The sequence below is a fragment of the Lithobates pipiens genome, unplaced genomic scaffold (genome assembly GCF_037356315.1).
Source record: "Lithobates pipiens isolate NorthernLeopardFrog02 unplaced genomic scaffold, aLitPip1_a1.2 Scaffold_18, whole genome shotgun sequence".
Taxonomy (NCBI): Eukaryota; Metazoa; Chordata; class Amphibia; order Anura; family Ranidae; genus Lithobates; species Lithobates pipiens.
The window spans coordinates 614,063,626-614,089,233 of NW_027507758.1; the positions used below are offsets into that span (position 1 = coordinate 614,063,626).

Sequence of the window (25,608 nt, forward strand, 5' to 3'; positions counted from 1 at the left end):
TGGGGTTTTCCCCTCACATATCCGCTCCAAGGCAGTCAGATTTTCTCCATCTCTAAGCGGTTGTGGTAGTCTTGAGACGAAATGTCTAAGCTGCAGGTATCGCCACTCATTCAAATCCATCCAATCATTTTCTTTCTGTAATATTGCTAGTGTTTTCAATTTCCCCTCTTTAATTATGTGTCGTAATTGCATATTATCTTGTTTTATCCATTTCCCCCCTATTGTACTTTTACCAGGTGCAAAAAAATCATTATCTTTTAAATAAATTAAAGGGGAATTATATTTCCACTTGTTATGTTTGTGTATTCCCTCCCATACTCTAAACACATTTTTTGTGACCAAAGGTGTTGTCTTCCCTAGTGATCTATATTTTAAAGGAGTCCAGATTTCTCTACCTAGATTTGTGCCTGATAAACTGTGTTCTATTTTTCCCCATCTTTTTTTACTTTCTAATTTTGCCCATTCCACCACCCGTGTTAACACTGCTGCTTCGTAATATTTTCTAAAGTCTGGGACATCCAGACCCCCCTCATCTTTTCCCTTTTGCAAAGTCGTCAGTGGGGTTCTTGGTTTCTTGTTGTTCCAGATAAATTTAGAAATTAAAGAATTTATCATTTTAAAATATAGAGGGGGGATATATATTGGTAATAGCTGAAATTTATAAAGGATTTTAGGTTGAATAATCATTTTTAAGGCATTAATTCTTCCTAACCATGACAGGGGCTTTGTTCTCATTCTCCTTATTTCTTCTCTCAAATCTTCTAGAAGGGGGATATAGTTTATTTGATATATTTTTTCTATTGATGCAGTCAGTTTAATCCCTAAATATTTAATTTCTTTTTGCCATAGAAATGGGAATTCTGGGCAGTTATATTCCATGAGAAAAAAGAGATAGAAAAACAAGAGATGAAGAGAAGGGGAAAAATCAAAGACTATATATTTCAAGCAAATATCCCTAAAATACCGGGGGAATTGGCGCAGGAATTGGAGAATCCAATTTCAGTCCAAGACGTAATACAGGCAATAAAAGAGACCAAAGGAGGAAAGAGTCCAGGGCCTGATGGCTATATAATAGAATATCTAAAAAAGTTTGGAGACATACTAGCCCCAATTTTATGTGCATATTATAATGGACTAGGTACAAAATATGGACTGAGCGAGGAGGCCTCCACTGCGACAATCTCCACGATATTGAAAGAGGGAAAAGAGAATACAATATGCTCAAACTATAGACCGATCTCACTACTCAATACGGACGTTAAATTATTCGCAAAAATATTGGCCGCTAGAATAAAGAAGTTAATGCCTAGCTTAGTCCATGCAGATCAGGTGGGATTCATTGAGGGGCGAGAAGGAAAAGATAATGGAGTAAGGTCAATATTACTGCTTCAGAGGATGAAGGAGAGTAGAATCCCCAGTCTACTCCTATCAATAGATGCTGAGAAACTTTTGATCGAGTAGACTGGGGATTCATGATGGGTACCCTAAGGGGAATGGGGTTTGGACCCAAAATTTTGAAGTGGATAAAGGCACTATATAACAGCCCCAAGGCAGTGGTAAGAGTTAATGGGGTACTATCAACAGCCTTCAGAATGAACAATGGGACTAGACAGGGGTGTCCGCTGTCCCCCCTATTGTTCGTTCTGGCATTGGAGCCACTCCTGGAGACGATAAGGAGAAACCCAGATATAAAGGGGGTTGAGATAGAGGGGGAAATACATAAGACAGCCGCATTCGCGGATGATATTCTGTTTTATGTATCTAGCCCACGAATCTCCATGTCAAACTTGTTAAAGGCTTTACAGGAGTACGGGGGAATTATCCAACTTTAAAATTAACCCAAGCAAGTCAGAAATCTTAAACGTAAATATAAATTCGAGAGAAGAACTTGACATTAAGAGAGAAAACCTTGCAAAAAGATCTGAACCAATTAATGGGGTTAATGGCAAATGAGGTTTAATGTAAAAAAAGGTAAAATAATGCATTTGGGTGGCAAAAATATGAATGCAATCTATACACTGGGGGAAGAACCTCTGGGGGAATCTAACTAACAAAGAAAACAGAATATTGGCATGCATTAAAAAGGGGATCAACTCCAGAGATAAAACGATAATTCTCCCAGTCTAAAAGACTCTGATCCAGCCGCACGTAGAGTATGCTGTCCAGTTCTGAGCACCAGTGGTGGCCCGTCCATAGGGGGCGCTTGAGCACTGCCCCCCCAATATGTTTTTTAAAAAAAATCTCTTTAAGAGTGACCAGATGCCGGACATGCGGTGGTCTATGGGAAGCTTCCCACCCTGCAATCAGCTGATTGCAGGTTGGGAAGCTCTGATTTGCCCGTGTTTAGGGTGTGGTCGGGGAGCAAGCTCTGCACCCGCAAACACCCCCACTATTCTCTCATTTGCTAATATGTCAGATTAACTGGCTATTATTGGTGAAGCGGGGAAGGAGGAGAGGACAATGGGCTGAATCCTCATTCACTGACATCATCATGTGGGGTGGAGTTGACTCTAGGATCGGAGAAGAGGACAAGCGGAGCGGCACTGCACCTTTGAACTGGTAAGTGCTATGTGGCAGTGGTGTGCTGGGCAGAGATGCATTTGGCAGCATTTTATATGGCACAGTGGCTGCATTTGATGTGGCACAGTGGGAGCAATTGATGGGCACAGTGGCGGCAATTGATGGGCACAGTGGCTGCATTTTATGGAGCACAGTGGCTGCATTTGATGGCACAGTGTCTGCGTTTGAATGCACAGTGGTGGCAATTGATGGACACAGTGGCTGCATTTGATAAGCACAGTGGCTGCGTTTGATGTCACAGTGGTGGCAATTGATGACACAGTGGTTGCGTTTGATGGCTCAGTGGCTGCGTTTTATGGGGCACAGTGGCTGCATTTTATGAGGCACAGTGGCTGCATTTGATGGCACAGTGGCTGCATTTGATGGCACAGTGGCGGCAATTAATGGACACAGTGGCTGCATTTGATGGGCACAGTGGCTGTGTTTGATGGTACAGTGGCTGCATTTTATGGGGCACAGTGGGTGCATTTGATGGCACAGTGGCTGCATTTTATGGGGTACATCTTTGTCAGGGCTGGCTTAACCCTTCCTTCTCTGGGCGGGCTGCTCATCTGTCGGCTAATTGCCAGCTCTCATCTCTCTCCACAGTTACCAGCTGTTCCTGATCAGGCTCGTCTGACTTGCCTACTCATAGCTGTCCAGCTCACTTCACCTCTGCCTTCGCCTTGGTCACATCACAAGAAACCATCTCCTGCGGTTCTGTTTAAAGACTGGCTTGCTGACATTCCTTCTGGCTCCTTATCCTGCTTTATGCTGCTTGCTCTACTTGGATCCCTGACTTCTGGCCTGGCTGATTACCCGATCTGGTTATTGAACTCTGGCCTGGCTGACTACTCTATCTGGTTACTGGACTCTGGCTATGCTTTGACTACGCTTTTTCTATTTAACTTTTTATTTTTATTTAATAAACAAGTGTGATTTGTCTCCATCTGGTTCATGGTTTCTGACAGTAGGCGAAGGCCAAGAATTCAGAAGATACAGTCAATCCACTTGTTGGTAATATTTTTTCCAGATTGGATGAGGAAGATCACCGCATGGATCAGTTTGCCATGGCGTTACAAATGCTCCTGAGTCGCACGGCTCACCTGGAATCCCCCACGGTGACTGCTCCGATACAACCTGAGTTGCAGGCCATCCCTGCTGCTGCGTCAGTCTCTGTGCAGGCACCCACCTTGAGTATTACCACTATAAGAGGTTCACTTCCCCAGCGATTTGGAGGTGAGGCAGTTCAATGCAGAGGGTTTCTCAATCAGGTTGAGATATACTTCGAGATGCTGCCCCAGGAGTTTCGCACGGACAGAAGCGAAGTAGGTTTCGTGATATCAGCTTTCTGAGAGAGCCTTGGCCGGGGCTAACCCTCTATGGGAGACGCAAAAACTTGTTGTCTTGAGTTACCCTCCTTTAAAAGGGCATTTGACATTCCCGCATGCTCCGCTTCTGCTGCCAAGTGCCTCATGTCCATCAAACAGAGTACGAGAACTGTTGCCGACTACGCCATTGAATTCCGTACTCTGGCAGCAGAGGTTGCTTGGCACAATGAGTCCCTCGTGGCTGCTTTTTCTCATGGTCTCTCGGATTCCATCAAGGATGAAATAGCAGCCTGAGATATACCCACTGAGCTGGAAAGCTTGATCTCGTTTGCCATCCTCATTGGCTCCAGACTCAGAGAAAGACTTTCTCTTAAGGAGCGCTTGCGGAAGCCTCCTCTACATTTGCCTCCGAGCTTTGTAGTCCCACCCATGCCTCCCTCACCTCCCATGCCTCCTAGTGCCAAGTCGGTCAGTGAAGATGAACCCATGCAGCTGGACTTCACGCGTCTCTCTGCAGATGAGAGAGCCTTTAGGAGGAGGGAGAGATTGTGCCTTTATTGTGGCCAGGCAGGTCACTTTTTGAAGTCTTGTCCTACCAAGGAACGCCCGAACCTTGAGGTCCTGTCATGGACAGACCTTAGGTGGCGTTGTTTAGTCCCCAGTTATACAGAAGGATAAGCCCCTGGTTTCGGTCACCCTTTCTTGGGGCTGAGTCGTCCATCGAGATACAGGCTCTAATTGACTCTGGGGCTGCAGGCCTGTTCATTGATGCTGCATTTGTTTCGCAGCACTCGATTCTGCTGCAGCTGCGTGACACTCCACTTGCCATTGAGGCTCTTGACGGCAGACCTTTACAGCCTGCCCATGTGACTCATGAGACGGTTCCGTTGTCCATGGCCGTAGGTGCTCTTCACCATGAGATAATCCAATTCCAAGTTATTTCCTCACCCAGGTTTCCGCTGGTTATGGGTTATCCTTGGTTACAGAGGCACAACCCCTCTTTTGATTGGCTCCATTCTGAGGTTCTCTCCTAGTCACCACAATGCAGTGAGACATGCTTCCTGAAGGTATCCAAAGTCCTGTGCATCTCTTCACTCCCCTCCCTGCCGGAGGAGTACCTAGATTTTAGCGAAGTCTATGATAAAGGTCAAGCCGGTAGTTTTCCTCCACACTGCCCTCATGATTGCGCAATTGACTTTCAACCTGGTGCCATAACCCCTCGTGGCCGGGTTTACCCTTTGTCGGTCTTGGAGGATAAGGCCATGGAGGAGTATGATGCTGATGCACCTTCTCGAGGTTTCATCCGCAAATCCTCGTCTCTCTGGTTTCTTCTTTATGAAGAAGAGGAGCGGTGAACTGAGACCTTGTATAGATTATAGGGGTCTCAATCCTGTCACGATTAAGAATGCCTACCCGATTCCATTGATTACAGAGTGATTTGGCCACCGTTGGCCACAACGGTTTTCACGAAGCTTGACTTGAGAGGAGCATAAAATCTTGTGTGCATTAAGGAGGGCGACGAGTGGAAAACGAGTGGCCTTTGTAACGCCCCGGCAGTTTTTCAGGAATTTATTAATGATGTCCTCCGAGATTTGTTGCAGTTATGTGTGGTGGTTCTCGATGATATCCTCATATTTTCCAAGTCCCTGGAGAGCCACCACACAGATGTCTGTTGTGCACTTCAGAAACTAAGAGAGAACAATCTCTATTGTAAACTGCAGAAGTGCGAGTTTCATCGTGAACAGGTTACATTCCTGGGCTTTGTCATTTCCACTGCTGGAAATTCGATGGACCCAAATAAACTGCTGGCAGTCCTACAGTGGCCTAGACCCGTGGGTTTACGTCCTCTGAAGCGTTTCCTGGGTTTTGCTAACTACTATCGGAAGTTTATTCGTAACTTCTTGTCTCTGGTCAATCCCCTGACTGATATGACCAGAAAGGACGGTAACCCACAGAGTTAGTCTCCGGAGTCCATTAAGGCCTTTGAGACTCTCAAGGCTGCCTTTGTTTCTGTTCCTGTGTTGGCACATCCTGATCCTATGTTGCCTTTTATCCTAGAAGTTGATTCTTCTGAGACTGGAGTTGGCGCCCTTCTGTCTCAACGTCCTAGTGCTGAGAGCGCTATGCATTTGTGTGGCTACTTTTCCAAGAAATTGTCACCTGCTGAGTGCAATTATGAGATTAGTGACAGAGAGCTGTTGGCGATCATTTTAGCCCTGAAAAAATTGAGACATCTCCTTGAAAGGTATCACTGTGCCCGTTCTTATTCTTACTGACCATAAGAATCTTACATTCTTGTCTGAGGCTAAGCGACTCTCTCCTAGAAGGGCACGATGGGCTCTTTTCTTGTCAAGCTTTAATTACATTGTCTCATTCTTACCCGGTACTACGAATGTAAGGGCTGATGCCTTGTCACAACAATTTTCCTCCACTTCCAAGTCGGAGTCGGTTCCGGTTCCTATGATTCCTCCAGATCGTATCTTGGCTACGGTTCGCACCAGTCTTACTTCTCCTTTGGGTGACAAAATCCTTGCTGCTCAGGTCCATGCTCCTCCTGATAAACCTTGTGACCGCTGCTTTGTCCCAGAGAGTCTCCATACTGCTGAGCTCCAGACTTACCATTCTCCCAAGGCAGCTGGCCATCCTGGGAAGAATCAACTCATTTGGGCCATCTCCCAACAATTCTGGTGACCTAGTCTACGGGCTGATGTTACTACCTTCGTAGCTGCCTGTCCCATGTGTGCTCAGAGTAAGACTCCACGACACCTTCCATTGGGTCTCCTACAACCCATACCGAATCGAGAGAGGCCCTGGACTCACCTGTCAATGGATTTCATTGTGGAGTTGCCCAACTCCCAAGGCAGCACTGTTATCCTTATGGTGGTTGATCGGTTCTCAAAGACGTGTCATTGTATTCCACTTAAGAAGTTGCCTACCTCTAAGGAACTGGTTTCCATTTTTGCTCGGGAGATCTTTCGCTTACATGGGCCACCCAAGGTGATTGTCTCGGACGGGGCAGTCAGTTTGTCTCCCGGTTCTGGTGAGCCTTTTGTGCAAAGTTGGGAATCCAGCTTGCGTTCTCTTCTGCATATCACCTGCCTTCTAATGAGGCTGCAGAGCGAGCCAATCAGTTCTTGGAGCAATTCCTACGTTGCTATATTTCTGACCACCATAACAACTAGTCAGACCTATTACCTTGGGCAGAGTTTGCTCACAACAGTGCCTTGAATTCTGCCTCCTGATTGTCTCCATTTATGGCGAATTATGGTTCCCAACCTTCCATGTTGCCTGACTCTTTTGTTCCACAGAGTATTCCTGCATTAGAGGAGCATCTCCGTGGTCTTCGTTCCACTTGGGTACAAGCCCAGGAGGCTTTGCGTCATACTAATGATAGGTACAAACTCCATGCTGACCGCAGACGCCTGCCTGCGCCTTCCTACCAGGTTGGGGCCAGGGTCTGGCTGTCATCTCACAACCTCCGGCTTCATGTTCCCTCACTGATGTTTGCACCTCGGTTTATTGGGCCTTTCCGTATCCTTCGCAGGATTAACCCAGTGGCTTACGCGTTGGACCTTCCTCCTAGTATGCGCATCTCAAATGTGTTTCATGTCTCCTTATTGTAACCGTTGGTCTGTAACCGATTTACCACCTCGGTGCCAAGCCCTCACCCTATTCAGGTTGAGAACCATGAGGAGTATGAGGTACAATGTTGACTCTTGTAGGTTCTGTGGGCGCATACAGTACCTGGTGCATTGGAAGGGGTACGGTCCGGAGGAACGCTCCTGGGTTTCATCCTCAGACATACATGCCCCTGTCCTCCTCTGCGAGTTCTATAGACGGTTTCCCCTCAAGCCCGGTGGCCCTCCAAGGGAGAGGGGTCATTTAGGAGGTGGTACTGTCAGGGCTGGCTTAGCCCTTCCTTCTCTGGGCGGGCTGCTCAGCTGTCGGCTAATTGCCAGCTCTCATCTCTCTCCACAGTTACCAGCTGTTCCTGATCAGGCTCGTCTGACTTGCCTACTCATAGCTGTCCAGCTCACTTCACCTCTGCCTTCGCCTTGGTCACATCACAAGAAACCATCTCCTGCGGTTCTGTTTGAAGACTGGCTTGCTGACATTCCTTCTGGCTCATTATCCTGCTTGCTGTTGCTCTACTTGGATCCCTGACTTCTGACCTGGCTGATTACCCAATCTGGTTATTGAACTCTGGCCTTGCTAACTACTCTATCCGGTTACTGGACTCTGGCTATGCTTTGACTATGCTTTTTCTATTTACCTTTTTATTTAATAAACAAGTGTGATTTAATTGTACTTCTGTCTCTGTTTGGTTCATGGTTTCTGACAATCTTATGGCACAGTGGCAGCGTTTGATGGGTACAGTGGCTACATTTGATTGGCACAGTGGCTGCATTGGATGGCACAGTGGCTGGGTTTGATGGACACAGTGGAGGCAATTGATGGACACAGTGGCTGCGTTTGATGGTACAGTGGCAGCAATTGATGGCACAGTGGCTGCATTTGATGGCACAGTGGCGGCAATTGATGGGCACAGTGGCTGCATTTGATGGCACAGTGACGGCAATTGATGGCAATTGATGGGCACAGTGGCGGCATGTGATGGGCACAGTGGCTGCATTTGATGGCACAGTGGCTGCGTTTGATGGGCACAGTGGTGGCAATTGATGACACAGTGGCTGCGTTTGATAGTTCAGTGGCTGCATTTGATAGTTCAGTGGCTGCATTTGATGGGGCACAGTGGCTGCATTTGATGACATGGTGGCTGCATTTGATGGCACAGTGGCTGCGGTTGATGGCATAGTGGCGGCAATTGATGTGTACAGTGGCTGCGTTTAATGGGCACAGTGGCTGCATTTAATGGGCATATTGGCTGCAATTGATGGTACAGTGAAGCTGCAATTAGGGTTTTTTTTTCAGAATTTTCAGTTTGTTTGTGCCCTCCCAAATATTTTGAGCACCAGCCGCAACTGCTGGGCACCAGTCCTTAGGAAGGATGTACTGGAAATGGAGCGAGTACAAAGAAGGGCAACAAAGCTAATAAAGGTACTGGAGGACATTAGTTATGAGGAAAGGTTGCGAGCACTGAACTTATTCTCTCTGGAGAAGAGATGCTTGAGAGGGGATATGATTTCAATTTACAAATACCGTACTGGTGACCCCACAATAGGGATAAAACTTTTTCGCAGGAGGGAGTTTAACAAGACTCGTGGCCACTCATTAAAATTAGAAGAAAAGAGGTTTAACCTTGCGACGGAACCTATCCCCCACACTCCGCTTGAGTTTCCCATCAGTATATCGCTTCCTAAGTCCTGGAACGCGATGCCAATGGATCTGGCTATAGGAACCCCCAAGAACTAGACAGCACTAGTCTTTAAGTACATCAGGAATAGTCTTTTATTTGAGATCTTACACAAATATTTACAGCAGGATGACTGAAACCTAACCTAATTAGCATGAGCTAATTATCTAATCATTGACCCAGACTAGTTGTCTGAGAGATAAGACTTTTCAGGGTAAGACTTTACGTCTCCTAGCTCACTGACTGACTATTCAATACACATTACTATAAACATCAACACAGGGTTAATTAGCACAAACAACAATGTGTGGAATACTCTTACAAGCCAGACTAGACTCATTTACACAACAGACAGGTGGCTGGAGTTCATAACATTAGCATCTAACAGTTTGTGTCCCAACAGTGTGATTCAGTCTATTGCTAATATGGCATATACATATCCAGAGTCTGTGTGTCTTGTGGGGGGGAGGGGGCATGGACCTGAATCCAAGTAACACCACCTCAGGGGTCCCATACAGCTCACAAAGAGCACCGTTCCCCCAAATGCCAGGGCCCATAATAACAAGGCAGGAGGCTTGAATTCAGTCCCTTCCAAATGCCTCGGTCCCAGCTAGGTCTGTCACAAACCTTAAACTACGTAGAGGGTTCTTTACTGTAAGAGCAGCAAGGATGTGGAATTCCCTTCCACAGGTGGTGGTCTCAGCGGGGGGCATTGATAGTTTCGAGAAACTATTAGATAAGTTAGATAAGCACCTGAACGACCACAACATACAGGGATATACAATGTAATAAATTGGTCTTAATGCACTTGTGTCTTTTTTCCACCTCACCTACTATATAATTGGGCGGTCGTGCAACGCTGTACCCAAAACAAAATTGATGTCCTTTTTTTCCCCACAAATAGAACTTTCTTTTGCTGGTATTTGATCACCTCTGCATTTTTTTTTTGTGCAATAAAAAAAAAAAAAGAGGAACAATTTAAAAAAAATATATCTATATATTTTACCTTTTGCTATAAAAAATATCCCTCCAAAAATAGTTTAGGCCAAAATGTATTCTTCATATTTTTGGTAAAAAAAAATTGACAGGTATTTTAACTACCTGTAAAAAGAATAATATTAATAATGATAAATGTGTTTTTTTTCCTGCAGCGGTAGTGAAACCGGGCACCTGTCCTGTGGTTGACACTTCTGTTGTATGTTTGCCCATCCCCCTGGGTTGTAACGTAGACTCGGATTGTCCTGTGACAATGAAATGTTGTAAAATGAGCTGTTCTGCTGATTGCCAGGAACCCATCGGTAAGTGGATGACTGTGATAAGATATTAAGTGGCCCAGTACAGACCAGATCTTACCCAAATGTGAGGGTGGAAGTGTCAGTATTGCCCCTAGGAGCCAATAATCCGATCCTTCTTTTCCTTCTCCCAGTGCAGCTTGTATAAGAACAATGTGTACAGCAAGTTTTTACAAAGCCTTTGCAGAGCTTTCATCCAGCTTTTAGCAGATTTGTAAAAGCGTCCATCCAGTTGTACACACTGAACACACAATTGTTTATAAACATTGATCAGATGGGAGATAGATACAAAGTAACATTGATTATAAACATTGATCAGATGGGAGATAGATACAAAGTAACATTGTTTATAAACATTGATCAGATGGGAGATAGATACAAAGTAACATTGTTTATAAACCTTCATCAGATGGGATGGCAGCATACATTTTTGGGACATCAGGCCACCCATTTGATGTTAAGGCCCCTTTCACATGGGCCGTACTCCATCAGGAGGCCACTTGCTCAGTGGGGAATCTGTCTGCTAGGGATGAGCTTCGTGTTCGAGTCAAACATACGTTCGACTCGAACATCGGCTGTAAAAGCGTCCATCCAGTTGTACACACTGGGAGTAAACATTATGTGTGTAGTACATCCTGTCCTTCTTCCTCGCTGCTGTTCCCCATCTCATTTGCCACTAATGGCTGTCAAAATGACAGCAGGGAGTTCCTGTGTAAACTCCCTTAGAAGCTGCTGCTGTAAAAAAAGACATCTGGCACCGTGTTTATAAACATTGTTCAGATGTAAGATAGAGAGGTAGAAAGCAACATATTTATGAATATTTTTCAGACAGGAGATAGAGAGATACAAAGTAACATTGTTTGTAAACATTGAACAGACAGGAGATAGATACAAAGTAATTTTTTTTATATAAACATTGATCAGATTGGAGATAGAGAGATACAAAGTAACATAGTTTATAAACATTGATCAGACAGGAGATAGAGAGATACAAAGTAACATTGTTTATAAACATTGATCAGACAGGAGAGAGAGATACAAAAAGTAACATTGTTTATAAACATTAATCAGACAGGAGATAGATACAAAGTAACATTGTTTATAAACATTGATCAGATGGGAGATAGAGAGATACAATGTAAAGAAAAATGATAAACACTGATCAGACGGGAGATAGAAAGATACAAAATAACATTGTTTATAAACATTGATCAGACAGGAGATAGAGAGATACAAAGTAACATTATTTATAAACATTGATCAGACAGAGATAGAGAGGTACAAATTAATTAATACATTTTTTAGGACATCGGGCCAACCTTTTGAGGTTAAGGCCCCTTTCACATGGGCCGTACTCATATCACCCTTGCAACCTTAACTACTTCAGAGCCCGGAAGGATTTATCTCCTTAATGACCAGGCAGGGCCGTCCTTAATATAGGTTGGACCCTGGACAAAAAATTTCTTGCCCCCCCCCCCCTCCATGCAGTTTCGCTCTCCACCTGCTTTGAGGCATACAATAAATCGCAGGTAGACTCAAATTCAGTTAACTGAATCAGATCAGGCAGCAATTGCAATTGGTTGCCAGAGGTTACAGTGTATATCGCTACTGCTCACTGATTAGTTGCTAGAGGTTACAGTACATGATTTATGCTTGTTGATTGGTTGCTAGAGATGACTGTACATCAATACTGCTCACTGATTGGTTGCTAGAGGTTACTGCACATCATTACAGCTTACTTATTGGTTGCTAGAGATTACATCACATCTTCTCCTCACTGCCTGCACAACATGGACCAAGGAGGTAAGGGGACCCATTAATAGACAGAAAACACCTAGTGGTCCTAGGACTCCTGGGATCAGTGCATGCCCCTCTATCTCCCCAGTGGACAACATTCCATATAGGTGATGGTGGATATGACCTCAGGGAGGCATTATATACAAATGAATGCTGTTTCTATTCATATATGCATGCAGCCGCTATTTACATATCAATGCTGGTATTTACATTTAAACACAGGGTCTGCAGGTGCATCATCTGTACACAATAATAAGGCAGAGCTGAGCAGCATTAGTAACAGAACTTCACACTGAGATATCAGGACACAACACTGGACTAAAACCTCAAGAGACGAGGGAATTTAAACTGCGATAGTTTGCAAGTAGGGATGAGCCGAACACCTCCCCGGTTCGGTTCACACCAGAACTTTCGAACGGACCTAAAATTCGTGCGAACTTTAGAACCCCATTGAAGTCTATGGGACTCGAACGTTCGAAATAAAAAGTGCTAATTTTAATGGCTAATATGCAAGATATTGTCCTAAAAAGGGTTTGGGGACCTGGCTCCTGCCCCAGGGGACATGGGTCAATGCCTTAAATGTTTTTAAAAACTGACATTTTTTCGGGAGCACTGATTTTAATGACGATTAAAGTGAAAAATAAAAGTGAAATTTTCCCATTAAATATCGTGCCTGGGGGGTGTCTATAGTATGCCTGTGAAGTGGCACGTGTTTCCCGTGTTTAGAACAGTTCCTGCACAAAATGACATTTAACGGAAAAAAAGTCATTTAAAACTGCTTGCGGTTTTAATGTAATATCTGGTTTCAGCAATATGGATGAAAATCATTGAGAAAAATGGCATAGGTAGCCCCCCTGCCCATTGCCAGCCCCTTTGGGTCTTGTATGGATATTAAGGGGAAAGCCGTACCCATATTAAAAAAAGGAAAGGCGTGTGGCCCCCAGGCCCTATATACTCAGGACAGGGACTGTGTAGATTTGTTGTGTTAAGTAGAATCTGTTTGTCATTTTGAACTGGTGCATTTTTAAAGTGTAGCTCCAGTCAAAAAATCTATTTTTAAGCTTCTTGGAAAACATAGGGAAGGGTTATCACCCCTGTATAATTTGTTTGGCCGTCTGTCTTTTTTCATCTCACTTCCTGTTGTCTCCTTCTGTTTGCAAGTAGGAGACATTTGTAAGTTGGATGTTTGAAAGTAGGGGCCTGCCCTATATGCTCTGCAGAAATTTGCGCCTAAGGTGTTGGTGTTGCCACAACTGTCAGGGCTGGCTTAGCCCTTCCTCCTCTGGGCTGGCCACTCAGCTGTCGGCTAATTGCCAGCTCTCTTCTCTCTCCACAGTTACAAGCTGTTCCCGATGAAGCTCGTCTGACCTGCCTATTTAAAGCCGTCCAGCTCTTTTCTCCATTGCCTTCACGTTGGTCACATCACAAGGAACCATCTCCCGCTGTTTGTTTCAAGACTGGCTTGCTGACATCCCTCCTGGCTTCTTATCCTGCTTGAAGTTGCTCTCCTTGGATCCCTGACTTCTGGACTGGCTGATTACCCGATCTGGTTTATGAACTTTGGACTGACTGCCTTGAATTCTGCCTCCCGATTGTCTCCATTTATGGCGAATTATGGTTTCCAACCTTCCATGTTGCCTGACTCGTTTGTTCCGCAGAGTATTCATGTGTTAGAGGAGCATCTCCGTGGTCTTCGTTCCACTTGGGTACAAGTCCAGGAGGCTTTGTGTCATGCTAATGATAGGTACAGACTCCATGCTGACCGCAGACGCCTGCCTGTGCCTTCCTACCAGGTTGGGGACAGGGTCTGGCTGTCATCTCGCAACCTCCGGCTTCGTGTTCCCTCACTGAAGTTTACACCTCGGTTTATTGGGCCTTTCCGTATCCTTCGCAGGATTAACCCAGTAGCTTACGCGTTGGAACTTCCTCCTAGTATGCGCATCTCAAAAGTTTTTCATGTCTCCTTATTGAAACCGTTGGTCTGTAACTGATTTACCACCTCTGTGCCACGTCCTCACCCTATTCAGTTTGAGAACCATGAGGAGTATGAGGTACAATCCATTGTTGACTCCCATAGGTTCTGTGGGCGCATACAGTATCTGGTGCATTGGAAGGGGTACGGTCTGGAGGAACGCTCCTGGGTTTCATCCTCTGATGTACATGCCCCTGTCCTAATCCGCGAGTTCCATAGACGGTTACCCCTCAAGCCTGGTGGCCCTCCGAGGGAGAGGGGTCATTGAGGGGGGTACTGTCAGGGCTGGCTTAGCCCTTCCTCCTCTGGGCTGGCCGCTCAGCTGTTGGCTAATTGCCAGCTCTCTTCTCTCTCCACAGTTACCAGCTGTTCCCGATGATGCTCTTCTGGCCTGCCTATTTAAAGCCTTCCAGCTCATTTCTCCATTGCCTTCACGTTGGTTACATCACAAGGAACCATCTCCTGCTGTTTGTTTCAAGACTGGCTTGCTGACATCCCTCCTGGCTTCTTATCCTGCTTGCAGTTGCTCTCCTTGGATCCCTGACTTCTGGACTGGCTGATTACCCGATCTGGTTTATGAACTTTGGACTGGCTGACTACCCGATCTGGCTACTGGACTCTGGCTATGCTTGACTACGCTTTTTTCTATTTATTTTTTTATTTTTATTATTAATAAACAAGTGTGATTTGATTGTACTTCTGTCTGAGTCTGTTTCATGGTTCCTGACAGTACGTGAAGGCCATGAATTCAGAAGATAGAGTCAATCCACTTGTTGGTAATATTTTTTCCAGATTGGATGAGCAAGATCACCGCATGGATCAGTTTGCCTTGGCGTTACAAATGCTCCTGAATCGCACCGCTCACCTGGAATCCCCCATGGTGGCTGCCTCGGTACAACCTGAGTCGCATGCCGTCCCTGCTGTTGCGCCAGTCACTGTGCAGGCACCCGCCTAGAGTAGAACCTCTATAAGAGGTATGTCTGGTTCTGCTCCGCTTCCCCAGCGATTTGGGGGTGATCCAGTTCAATGCAGAGGGTTTCTCAATCAGGTTAAGATATACTTTGAAATTCTGCCCCAGGTGTTTCCCACGGACAGAAGCAAAGTAGGTTTCATGATATCCTTACTTTCTAAGAGAGCCTTGGCCTGGGCTAACCCTCTATGGGAGATGCAAAAACCTGTTGTCTTGAGTTACCCTCAGTTTGTGTGAAAAAGCAATTGGACCTCAATTGCACAAATTCCACGCCATGTGAGAAAATAAATAAAATAAACCACAAAAAAAAGAAAAAAAAAAAAAAAAAAAGGCTGCACCCTATATAAGTGAAGTGAAAGAAAAAACACCTTACTAAATAGTGACAATAATTTAGGGGCGCTCTAAATAGATTACTCTAATAATGTAATTGCTTAAGATGAAACAATACTCAAAATTACTAATAAAAAGTGACATCAATAATCAATATATTTTCTAATCGTGATCCAGTGACCATGGAAAAAATATAAATTGCACCATGGATTAATTGACATACCACCACAGAGGTGGTTATGGCCAGCTCAGTGGATTGCTTTAAGAAAGGCCTGGATTATTTCCTAAGTGTACGTAATATAACTGGGTACTAAAATTTATAGGTAAAGTTGATCCGGGGAAAATCCGATTGCCTCTCGGGGGATCAGGAAGGAATTTTTTGCCCTGCTTTAGCAAATTGGATCACGCTCTGCTGGGGTTTTTTGCCTTCCCCTGGATCAACTGTGGGTATAGAATTGGGTATATGGGCTGGTATGATATTTATTATATATATATATATATATTTTTTTTTTGGTTGAACTGGATGGACTTGTGTCTTTTTTCAACCTGACTAACTATGTAACTATGTAACTATGTAACTATGTAACATTCAATCAAAAAAAGTCCCAATATAAGTGTCTGCAGCTTCTTTGGTGAATATTCTCAGATACACCAAGTGCAAAAAAAACAATCTTGTAAACTGTGGTATAGCAGCAAATCCAAAGGGCTTACGACTCCCTCCACCGAGAAATAGCACCACACCACTCGTGAAAATACAAATCCAAACTGCTTATCAGATTTGTTTGACCACTTTAATTAAAAAGTAAATCAAACAGCGCCTGTACAGGTGGATGCCTGTTCATATGAATGCTGGTAAAAGTAACACAGGATAGTACGTCCCCCTTCACAAACTCAGGCGGTATATTTAAAAGAGCACAGCTGGAGTTGGCGCCCTTCTGTCTCAACGTCCTAACTCTGAGAGCGCTATGCATCCGTGTGGCTATTTTTCCAAGAAATTGTCACCTGCTGAGTGCAATTATGAGATTGGTGACAGAGAGCTGTTAGCGATCGTTTTAGCCCTGAAAGAATGGAGACATCTCCTTGAAGGTACCACTGTGCCCGTTCTTGTTCTTACTGACCATAAGAATCTCTCATTCTTGTCTGAGGCTAAGCGACTCTCTCCCAGAACGGCACGATGGGCTCTTTTCTTGTCAAGCTTTAATTACATTGTCTCATTCTTACCCGGTACTAAGAATGTAAGAGCTGATGCCTTGTCACGACAATTTTCCTCCACTTCCAAGTCGGAGTCTGTTCCGGTTCCTATGATTCTTCCTGATCGTATCTTAGCTACGGTTTGCACCAGTCTTACTTCTCCTTTGGGTGACAAAATTCTTGCTGCTCAGGTCCATGCTCCTCCTGATAAACCTTGTGACCGCTGCTTTGTCCCAGAGAGTCTCCGTACTGCAGTGCTCCAGACTTACTATTCTCCCAAGGCAGCTGGCCATCCTGGGAAGAATCAACTAATTTGGGCCATCTCCCAACAATTCTGGTGGCCTAGTCTACGGGCTGATGTTACTGCTTTCGTAGCTGCCTGTCCCGTGTGTGCGTAAGACTCCACGACACCTTCCAGTGGGCCTCCTACAACCCATACCCAATGGAGAGAGGCCCTGGACTCACCTGTCTATGGATTTCATTGTGGAATTGCCCAACTCCCAAGGCAACACTGTTATCCTTACGGTGGTTGACCGATTCTTGAAGATGTGTCATTGTATTCCACTTAAGAAGTTGCCCACCTCTAAGGAACTGGCTTCCATTTTTGCTCGGGAGATCTTTCGCTTACATGGGCTACCCAAGGTGATTGTCTCGGACAGGGGCAGTCAGTTTGTCTCCCGGTTTTGGCGAGCCTTTTGTGCACAGTTGGGAATCCAGCTTGCGTTCTCTTCTGCGTATCACCCGCAGTCTAATGGGGCCGCAGAATGAGCCAATCAGTCCTTGGAGCAATTCCTACGTTGCTATATTTCTGACCATCATAACAACTGGTCTGACCTATTACCTTGGGCAGAGTTTGCTCACAACAGTGCCTTGAATTCTGCCTCCCGATTGTCTCCATTTATGGCGAATTATGGTTTCCAACCTTCCATGTTGCCTGACTCGTTTGTTCCGCAGAGTATTCATGTGCTAGAGGAGCATCTCCGTGGTCTTCGTTCCACTTGGGTACAAGTCCAGGAGGCTTTGTGTCATGCTAATGATAGGTACAGACTCCATGCTGACCGCAGACGCCTGCCTGTGCCTTCCTACCAGGTTGGGGACAGGGTCTGGCTGTCATCTCGCAACCTCTGGCTTCGTGTTCCCTCACTGAAGTTTACACCTCGGTTTATTGGGCCTTTCCGTATCCTTCGCAGGATTAACCCAGTAGCTTACGCGTTGGAACTTCCTCCTAGTATGCGCATCTCAAAAGTTTTTCATGTCGCCTTATTGAAACCGTTGGTCTGTAACTGATTTACCACCTCTGTGCCACGTCCTCACCCTATTCAGTTTGAGAACCATGAGGAGTATGAGGTACAATCCATTGTTGACTCCCGTAGGTTCTGTGGGCGCATACAGTATCTGGTGCATTGGAAGGGGTACGGTCTGGAGGAACGCTCCTGGGTTTCATCCTCTGATGTACATGCCCCTGTCCTAATCCGCGAGTTCCATAGACGGTTACCCCTCAAGCCTGGTGGCCCTCCGAGGGAGAGGGGTCATTGAGGGGGGGTACTGTCAGGGCTGGCTTAGCCCTTCCTCCTCTGGGCTGGCCGCTCAGCTGTTGGCTAATTGCCAGCTCTCTTCTCTCTCCACAGTTACCAGCTGTTCCCGATGATGCTCTTCTGACCTGCCTATTTAAAGCCTTCCAGCTCATTTCTCCATTGCCTTCACGTTGGTTACATCACAAGGAACCATCTCCTGCTGTTTGTTTCAAGACTGGCTTGCTGACATCCCTCCTGGCTTCTTATCCTGCTTGCAGTTGCTCTCCTTGGATCCCTGACTTCTGGACTGGCTGATTACCCGATCTGGTTTATGAACTTTGGACTGGCTGACTACCCGATCTGGCTGCTGGACTCTGGCTATGCTTGACTACGCTTTTTTTTCCCCTTTTTATTTTAATTATTAATAAACAAGTGTGATTTGATTGTACTTCTGTCTCAGTCTGTTTCATGGTTCCTGACAACAACACTGTAAGCCCTCAAAGTAACTCTTGGTAGGTGCTGGAGAGCCCTGCTGTGAACAATTATATCAAGAATTGTAATTACATGCCATTGTTGAACAGTGGTAGAAAAATAGGGCCTTTGGTGGTTGTGGTGGTGGTAGTGGTGCTGGTGCCACAACACTGTAAGTCCTCACAGTTACTCTCAGTGGGCGCAGGAACGGGCCCTGCTGTGAAATATTATATCAAGAATTGTAATTACATGCTCCTGTTAAACAGGGGCAGAAAAATTGGGCCTTAGGCACTGTTTGCTGTTGCCACAACACTGAAACCTCTCCCAGATACTCTAGTTGGAGTGCAGGAATGAGCTTTGCTGCAAAGCATTGCATCAAAAATTGTAATTAAACGCCCCTGTTAAACAGCGGCAGAAAAATTGGGCTGGTGCCACGACACTGCAACCTCTCCCATATACTCTATTTGTAGTGCAGGAATGAGCACTGCTGCAAAGCATTGCATCAAAAATTGTAATTACACGCCCCTGTTAAACAGGGTCAGAAAATTTGGGCCTTAGGCACTGGTGCTGGTGCCACAACACTGCAACCTCTCCCATATACTCTGTTGGTAGTGCTGGAATGAGCCCTGCTGCAAAGCATTGCATCAAAAATTGTAATTAAACGCCCCTGTTAAACAGAGGCTGAAAAATTGGGCTGAGGGCACTGGTGCTGGTGCCACGACACTGCAACCTCTCCCATATACTCTATTTGTAATGCAGGAATGAGCACTACTACAAAGCATTGCATCAAAAATTGTAATTGCACGCCCTTGTTAAACAGGGGCTTAAAAATTGGGCTGGTGGCACTGGTGCTGGTGCCACGACACTGCAACCTCTCCCATATACTCTATTTGTAGTGCAGAAATGAGCACTGCTGCAAAGAATTGCATAAAAAATTGTAATTACACGTAATTGTAATTACTCTGTGTCTCTAGACACAGATCCTGCTCGCCCTCTTTTATTGGCTCGTGCCTGTCTACCTCTCCTTGTTGGCCTTCCAGACATGGTAATGGCCTGCAGGGAGATGGGAAAACCAACAATCGGGTAGTGTATATTGTGCTGGAGGCTCAAAACACCCACTAACTCATGCAGATGCCTTTATTATAGAACACCAGCAATAAAGGGCAGATACAGGTATATATTGTGCTGTGCTGGAGGCACACAACACCCACTAACTCCTGCAGATGGCAGATGGCTCAATTACAGAACAGCAATATAGGTAGATACAGGTGTATACTGCGCTGAAGGCACACAGACAACACCCACTAACTCCTGCAGATGGCAGATGGCTCAATTAGAGAAGAGCAATATAGGTATATACAGGTGTATACTGTGCTGGAGGCACACAACACCAACTAACTCCTGCAGATGGCTCAATTAGAGAAGAGCAATATAGGTAGATACAGGTGTATACTGCTCTGAAGGCACACAGACAACACCCACTAACTCCTGCAGATGGCAGATGGCTCAATTACAGAAGAGCAATATAGGTAGATACAGGAGTATACTGCACTGAAGGCACACAGACAACACCCACTAACTCCTGCAGATGGCAGATGGCTCAATTAAAGAAGAGCATATAGGTAGATACAGGTGTATACTGTGCTGAAGGCACACAACACCAACTAACTCCTGCAGATGGCAGATGGCACAATTAGAGAAGAGCAATATAGGTAGATAAAGGTGTATACTGTGCCGGAGGCACACTACACCAACTAACTTCTGCAGATGGTACAATTAAAGAAGAGCAATATAGGTAGATACGGGTGGATACTGTGCTGGAGGCACACACCAACTAACTCCTGCAAATGGCAGATGGCTCAATTAGAGAAAAGCAATATAGGTAGATACAGGTGTATACAGCACTGAAGGCACACAGACAACACCCACAAACTCCTGCAGATGGCTGATGGCTCAATTAGAGAAGAGAAATATATGTAGATACAGGTGTATAATGCGCTGGAGGCACACAGACAACACCCACAAACTCCTGCAGATGGCTCAATTAGAGAAGAGCAACATATGTAGCTACAGGTGTATACTGCACTGAATGCACACAGACAACACACACAAACTCCTGCAGATGGTCGATGGCTCAATTAGAGAAGAGCAATATATGTAGATACAGGTGTATACTGCGCTGAAGGCACACAGACAACACCCACAAACTCCTGTAGATGGCTGATGGCTCAATTAGAGAAGAGCAATATATGTAGTGTAGACATGTCACTGGAGAAGTGATCGAGGGGGTGTACATCTCACCTAGGTTGCTACACAGTGTGAGATGGTAAATCCAGGATGGATCAGTTTCTCAGCAGCGATATGCTGCTGAGTTGTTATTTAATTTTGCCGGGCCTGGGTTTATATGGAATGGCAGGTAGGTTTGGTAGAGGGACCTGTCATTCCACATCCCCCGATCCAGTTCTGGGTTTGGGATCAGGTGAGCTTGGATCCTAATTTAGCCTGGGAAGCTAAAGGCTCTGTAGGGTCTGCAGGTGATGGCTTCTCAGCCAGGGAATGAACAATCTGTGTGTTGAAGGAAGCTGCAAGCACAGCCACTGCTGGAGCTAAAACTCACCCTGCGATATCCAGGCGAAAGACGCTGTGTTTGTAAGTGTCAGATAGGTGAGCAGAACCTGTTAGTAAGCGCCCAGCCGGGCTAGGACTTTTATTTTTGTTGTACTTAGAAAGCACGGTGTTGCTGTATATTTTGTTTGCTGGACTGTTTGTACCACGAATAAACGCCAAGATCTGCTTTATCAAATTCCAAGTCTGCTGTGAACTGTGTCCAAACACACCCTACCCCGGGAAGATCCCTTACAATTGGTGTTCGAATGCGGGCAAAGTCGGTTGCTAGGGGCAACGGTGTGGACAGACTTGGCTACAGCTGCTTATGTCTTGGGTGAAAGCTGCAATGACACTCCAGGAACAGTCCAGCAACATGGAGGAGATGCTGAAGCAGTTTATGCAAGTGAGTTTGCAACAACAGCAACGACATGAACAGTCCATGGCTGCACAACAGCAGGCTCAGATAGAGGCCAATAGACGACATGAACAGTCCATGGCTGCACAACAACAACTTATTGAGCACCTGATAGCAAATCGAGAGGCGCCTGTGGTGATGGGAGCCGCTCCAGAGATTTTTTCTGGGAGAAGGACTGTGCAGAAAGCGCTGCAAAAGATGACTGCTGAGGACGATGTTGAGGCCTATCTAACAGTATTTGAGCGCGTGGCTGAGCGAGAGAAGTTACCAGCCGCTGAGTGGGCAGAGGTAATTGCGCCCTATTTAACAGGTGAACCTCAAAAGGCCTACTATGACCTCAGTGAGCAAGAGGTTAAGGACTATACTCGGCTAAAAGAGGAGATGCTTGCCCGACTAGGAGTTACTACTGCAGTCCGTGCCCGGAGGGTACGCAACTGGAGCTACAGTCTGGACAAATCAGCGAGGTCCCAGATGTATGACCTAATCCATTTGGCAAGAAAGTGGTTGGAGCCAGACACTTCTACTCCTGCACAAATCCTAGAGAAGGTCGTGATGGATCGCTACCTCCGAGCCCTTCCTACTGACTTGCAACGCTGGGTGGGACAAGGTGATCCTAAGAATGCAAACGAACTTGTCAACCTTGTGGAGAGGTTCCAGGCGACTGAGGACTACCTCCGTGATGTTCCTGCAGCATCTTCACCTCCCCGGAGCGCCAGATCTGTGCCGTCAGCTGGTAAGAGACTTCCATCTATTGGGGGAGTGTGGAGGGGTGCTGATGGGGGGAAAAGGGCTCAAGTGGTGTCTCAGGGACAAAAGACTGGTGATGGTCCCGGGTGGCTAAGGGGCTCTGAAAAGGACTCCTTGCCAAAGAGACCAGGCCCTATCCAGTGTTGGAGATGCCATGAGGCGGGACACGTGTCGGCCCATTGCCCTCTTACCTCTGAACCCATGGAATGTGACGCTAGCCGGCGTCAGTCGCTATTTGCGGAACCATCTTGTGCTGCAGTTCCTGGACTAGAGACTGAACCGCAAATCTGCGATATTACAATCAATGACTTTCCTGTTAAAGCGTTAATGGACTCAGGAAGCCTTGTAACCTTGGTGCATGCTAGCCTGGTGACTGGGGACTTAGAGTCTAAAAAGCATATGAGTGTTGTGTGCATACATGGTGATACAAAAATGTACCCTATAGTGCTGGCTAAAGTCGGGACTGAACAAGGCACCGTACAATATGAAGTGGGTGTGGTTAAAAACCTCATGCATAATGTAATATTGGGGCGCGATTTTCCATTATTCTGGGCTCTCTGGGAAAAAAGAAAAATCCCCAAAAGGAGTGAGGATACCTCTAAGGGGGTTGCCTTGTCCACTGTGAATGATAAAAGTGTACAGGATGAAAATGATTGTCTTCCTTTGCAGGTCCTGGCTGGGGAGGAGGAGGCTCCTCCCACTGAGCAAAATATACTAGACTTAGAGGTGTCTAGAGATAATTTTGGGGCTGCACAATTACAGGACCCCACTCTCAAAAATGCGAGAGAGCAGGTTGCTGTAATGAATGGGGTACCTCAGGAACCAGATGCTGAAAAAAGATTTCCACATTTTTCGGTGACTAATGATCTTTTCTATAGGGTTAATAAGGTTAAGGATGAGATTGTGGAACAGCTTCTGGTACCTAAGCCGTACCGGCGTCAGGTGCTTGACATGGCACATAACCATGTTCTTGGGGGACACTTGGGGACTGACAAAACGCGAGAGAGGGTTCTCCAGAGGTTTTTTTGGCCGGCCATATATGATGACATTAAAAAAATACTGTGAGTCGTGCCCCACATGTCAGGTTAGTGCCCCAGTGTCACATTTTCACAGTCCTTTGGTTTCGCTCCCTATTATAGAGGTGCCTTTTGAGCGTATTGCCATGGATTTAGTGGGTCCCATTGTAAAGTCAGCTAGAGGACACCAGTATATTTTGGTAGTCCTGGATTATGCGACCCGCTATCCTGAGGCTGTACCCTTAAGAAACACTGCATCTAAAACAATTGCACGTGAGTTGTTTTATATGTTCTCTAGGACTGGGATCCCCAAAGAAATCCTAACTGACCAAGGTACGCCATTTATGTCGAAAGTAATGATGGAATTATGCAGACTATTTAAAATCTCACACATCCGTACCTCTGTGTACCACCCCCAGACGGACGGATTGGTGGAGAGATTTAATAAAACTTTGAAACATATGTTGAAGAAAGTGGTGGCAAAAGATGGTCGTGACTGGGATCATTTATTACCCTACCTCATGTTTGCTATTAGGGAGGTGCCCCAAGCGTCCACAGGGTTCTCACCATTCGAGTTGGTCTATGGTCATCACCCTAGGGGTCTACTAGACATTGCAAAAGAGACATGGGAGAATGAGTCCACCCCATACAAGAGTGTTATTGAGCATGTAGCACAAATGCAGGACCGTATAGCCACTGTAATGCCCCTGGTAAGGGAACACCTCCAGAGAGCTCAAGAGGCCCAAAGTAGAATTTACAACCGGTCCGCAAGAATCAGGACATTCAACCCAGGTGATAGGGTCCTTATACTAGTCCCCACTGTTGAGAGTAAATTCTTGGCGAAGTGGCAAGGTCCTTATGAAATTGTTGAAAAGATCAGTGAGGTGAACTACAAGGTGCACCAACCAGGTAGAAGGAAGCCTTTCCAAGTTTATCACATAAACTTGATCAAGCCCTGGAAAGACAGGGAATCCTTGGGGGCGACAAATACTGTCAATAATTTGTCACAACCAATCCCTCCAGTCAAGGTAGGTGATACTCTATCAGTGTCACAGAAACAGGAGGCTCAGGAATTTTTACAGAAAAACAAAAACAAGTTCTCTGACCTCCCAGGGCGTACACACCTCATCCATCATCACATTGAAACTGAGCCTAGAAGCAGAGTAAACCTTAAGCCCTATAGGATACCCGAGGCACGTAGGGAAGCCGTATCTGCCGAGGTAAAACGTATGCTTGCTCTGGGGGTAATTGAGGTGTCACAGAGTGAATGGTCCAGCCCAATTGTGCTAATCCCAAAGCCCAATGGAACTTGGAGGTTCTGTAACGATTTCAGAAAGTTGAATGAGATCTCCAAGTTCGATGCGTATCCTATGCCCAGGGTAGATGAGTTGATTGAGAAGTTGGGTAACGCCAGGTACATAACCACCCTCGATCTCACAAAGGGCTATTGGCAGATTCCACTTTCTGACGAGGCTAAAGAGAAAACTGCTTTCTCCACCCCTGATGGGCTATTCCAGTATGTAGTGATGCCGTTCGGGTTACATGGAGCGCCTGCAACTTTCCAGAGGTTGATGGACTTGATTCTGCGACCACATCGTGATTACTCAGCCGCCTACCTCGATGATGTGGTCATTTTTAGCCCTGATTGGGAAAGTCACCTCTGTAAGGTACAGGCCGTGTTGGATGCCATAAGTGATGCAGGGTTGACCATAAATGCCGAGAAGTGTGCTCTAGCCCTAGAAGAGGCCAAATATCTGGGCTACATTGTTGGAAGAGGATTGGTTAGGCCACAGCTAAATAAAATTGAGGCAATACAGAATTGGCCTAGACCCCTGACAAGGAAACAGGTTAGAGCTTTCCTGGGTATTACGGGTTATTACCGTAGATTTGTGCCGAACTTTGCCTCAGTTGCTGCTCCGCTAACTGACTTGACAAAGGGCGGAAAGACAGCAATGGTCACGTGGACCCCAGAGGCCGAGGAGGCTTTCCAAAGCCTTAAGTCTGCCTTGTGCCAACCACCTGTGTTAGTCACCCCCGATTTCAGGCGAGAATTTCTGGTCCAGACAGATGCCTCTAGCACAG

The 25,608-nt window shown here is 45.8% G+C and overlaps 1 protein-coding gene across 1 annotated transcript in view; it reads left to right on the forward strand.

Annotated features, from left to right (window-relative positions):
- LOC143986833 (uncharacterized) overlaps nt 1-25,608 on the forward strand; it is a 293,231-nt gene that overhangs the window by 84,819 nt on the left and 182,804 nt on the right. Inside the window, exon 5 of the mRNA XM_077485241.1 lies at nt 10,356-10,502. Within this exon, the coding sequence (XP_077341367.1) occupies nt 10,356-10,502 (147 nt within the window). The remainder of the gene's footprint in view (nt 1-10,355; nt 10,503-25,608) is intronic.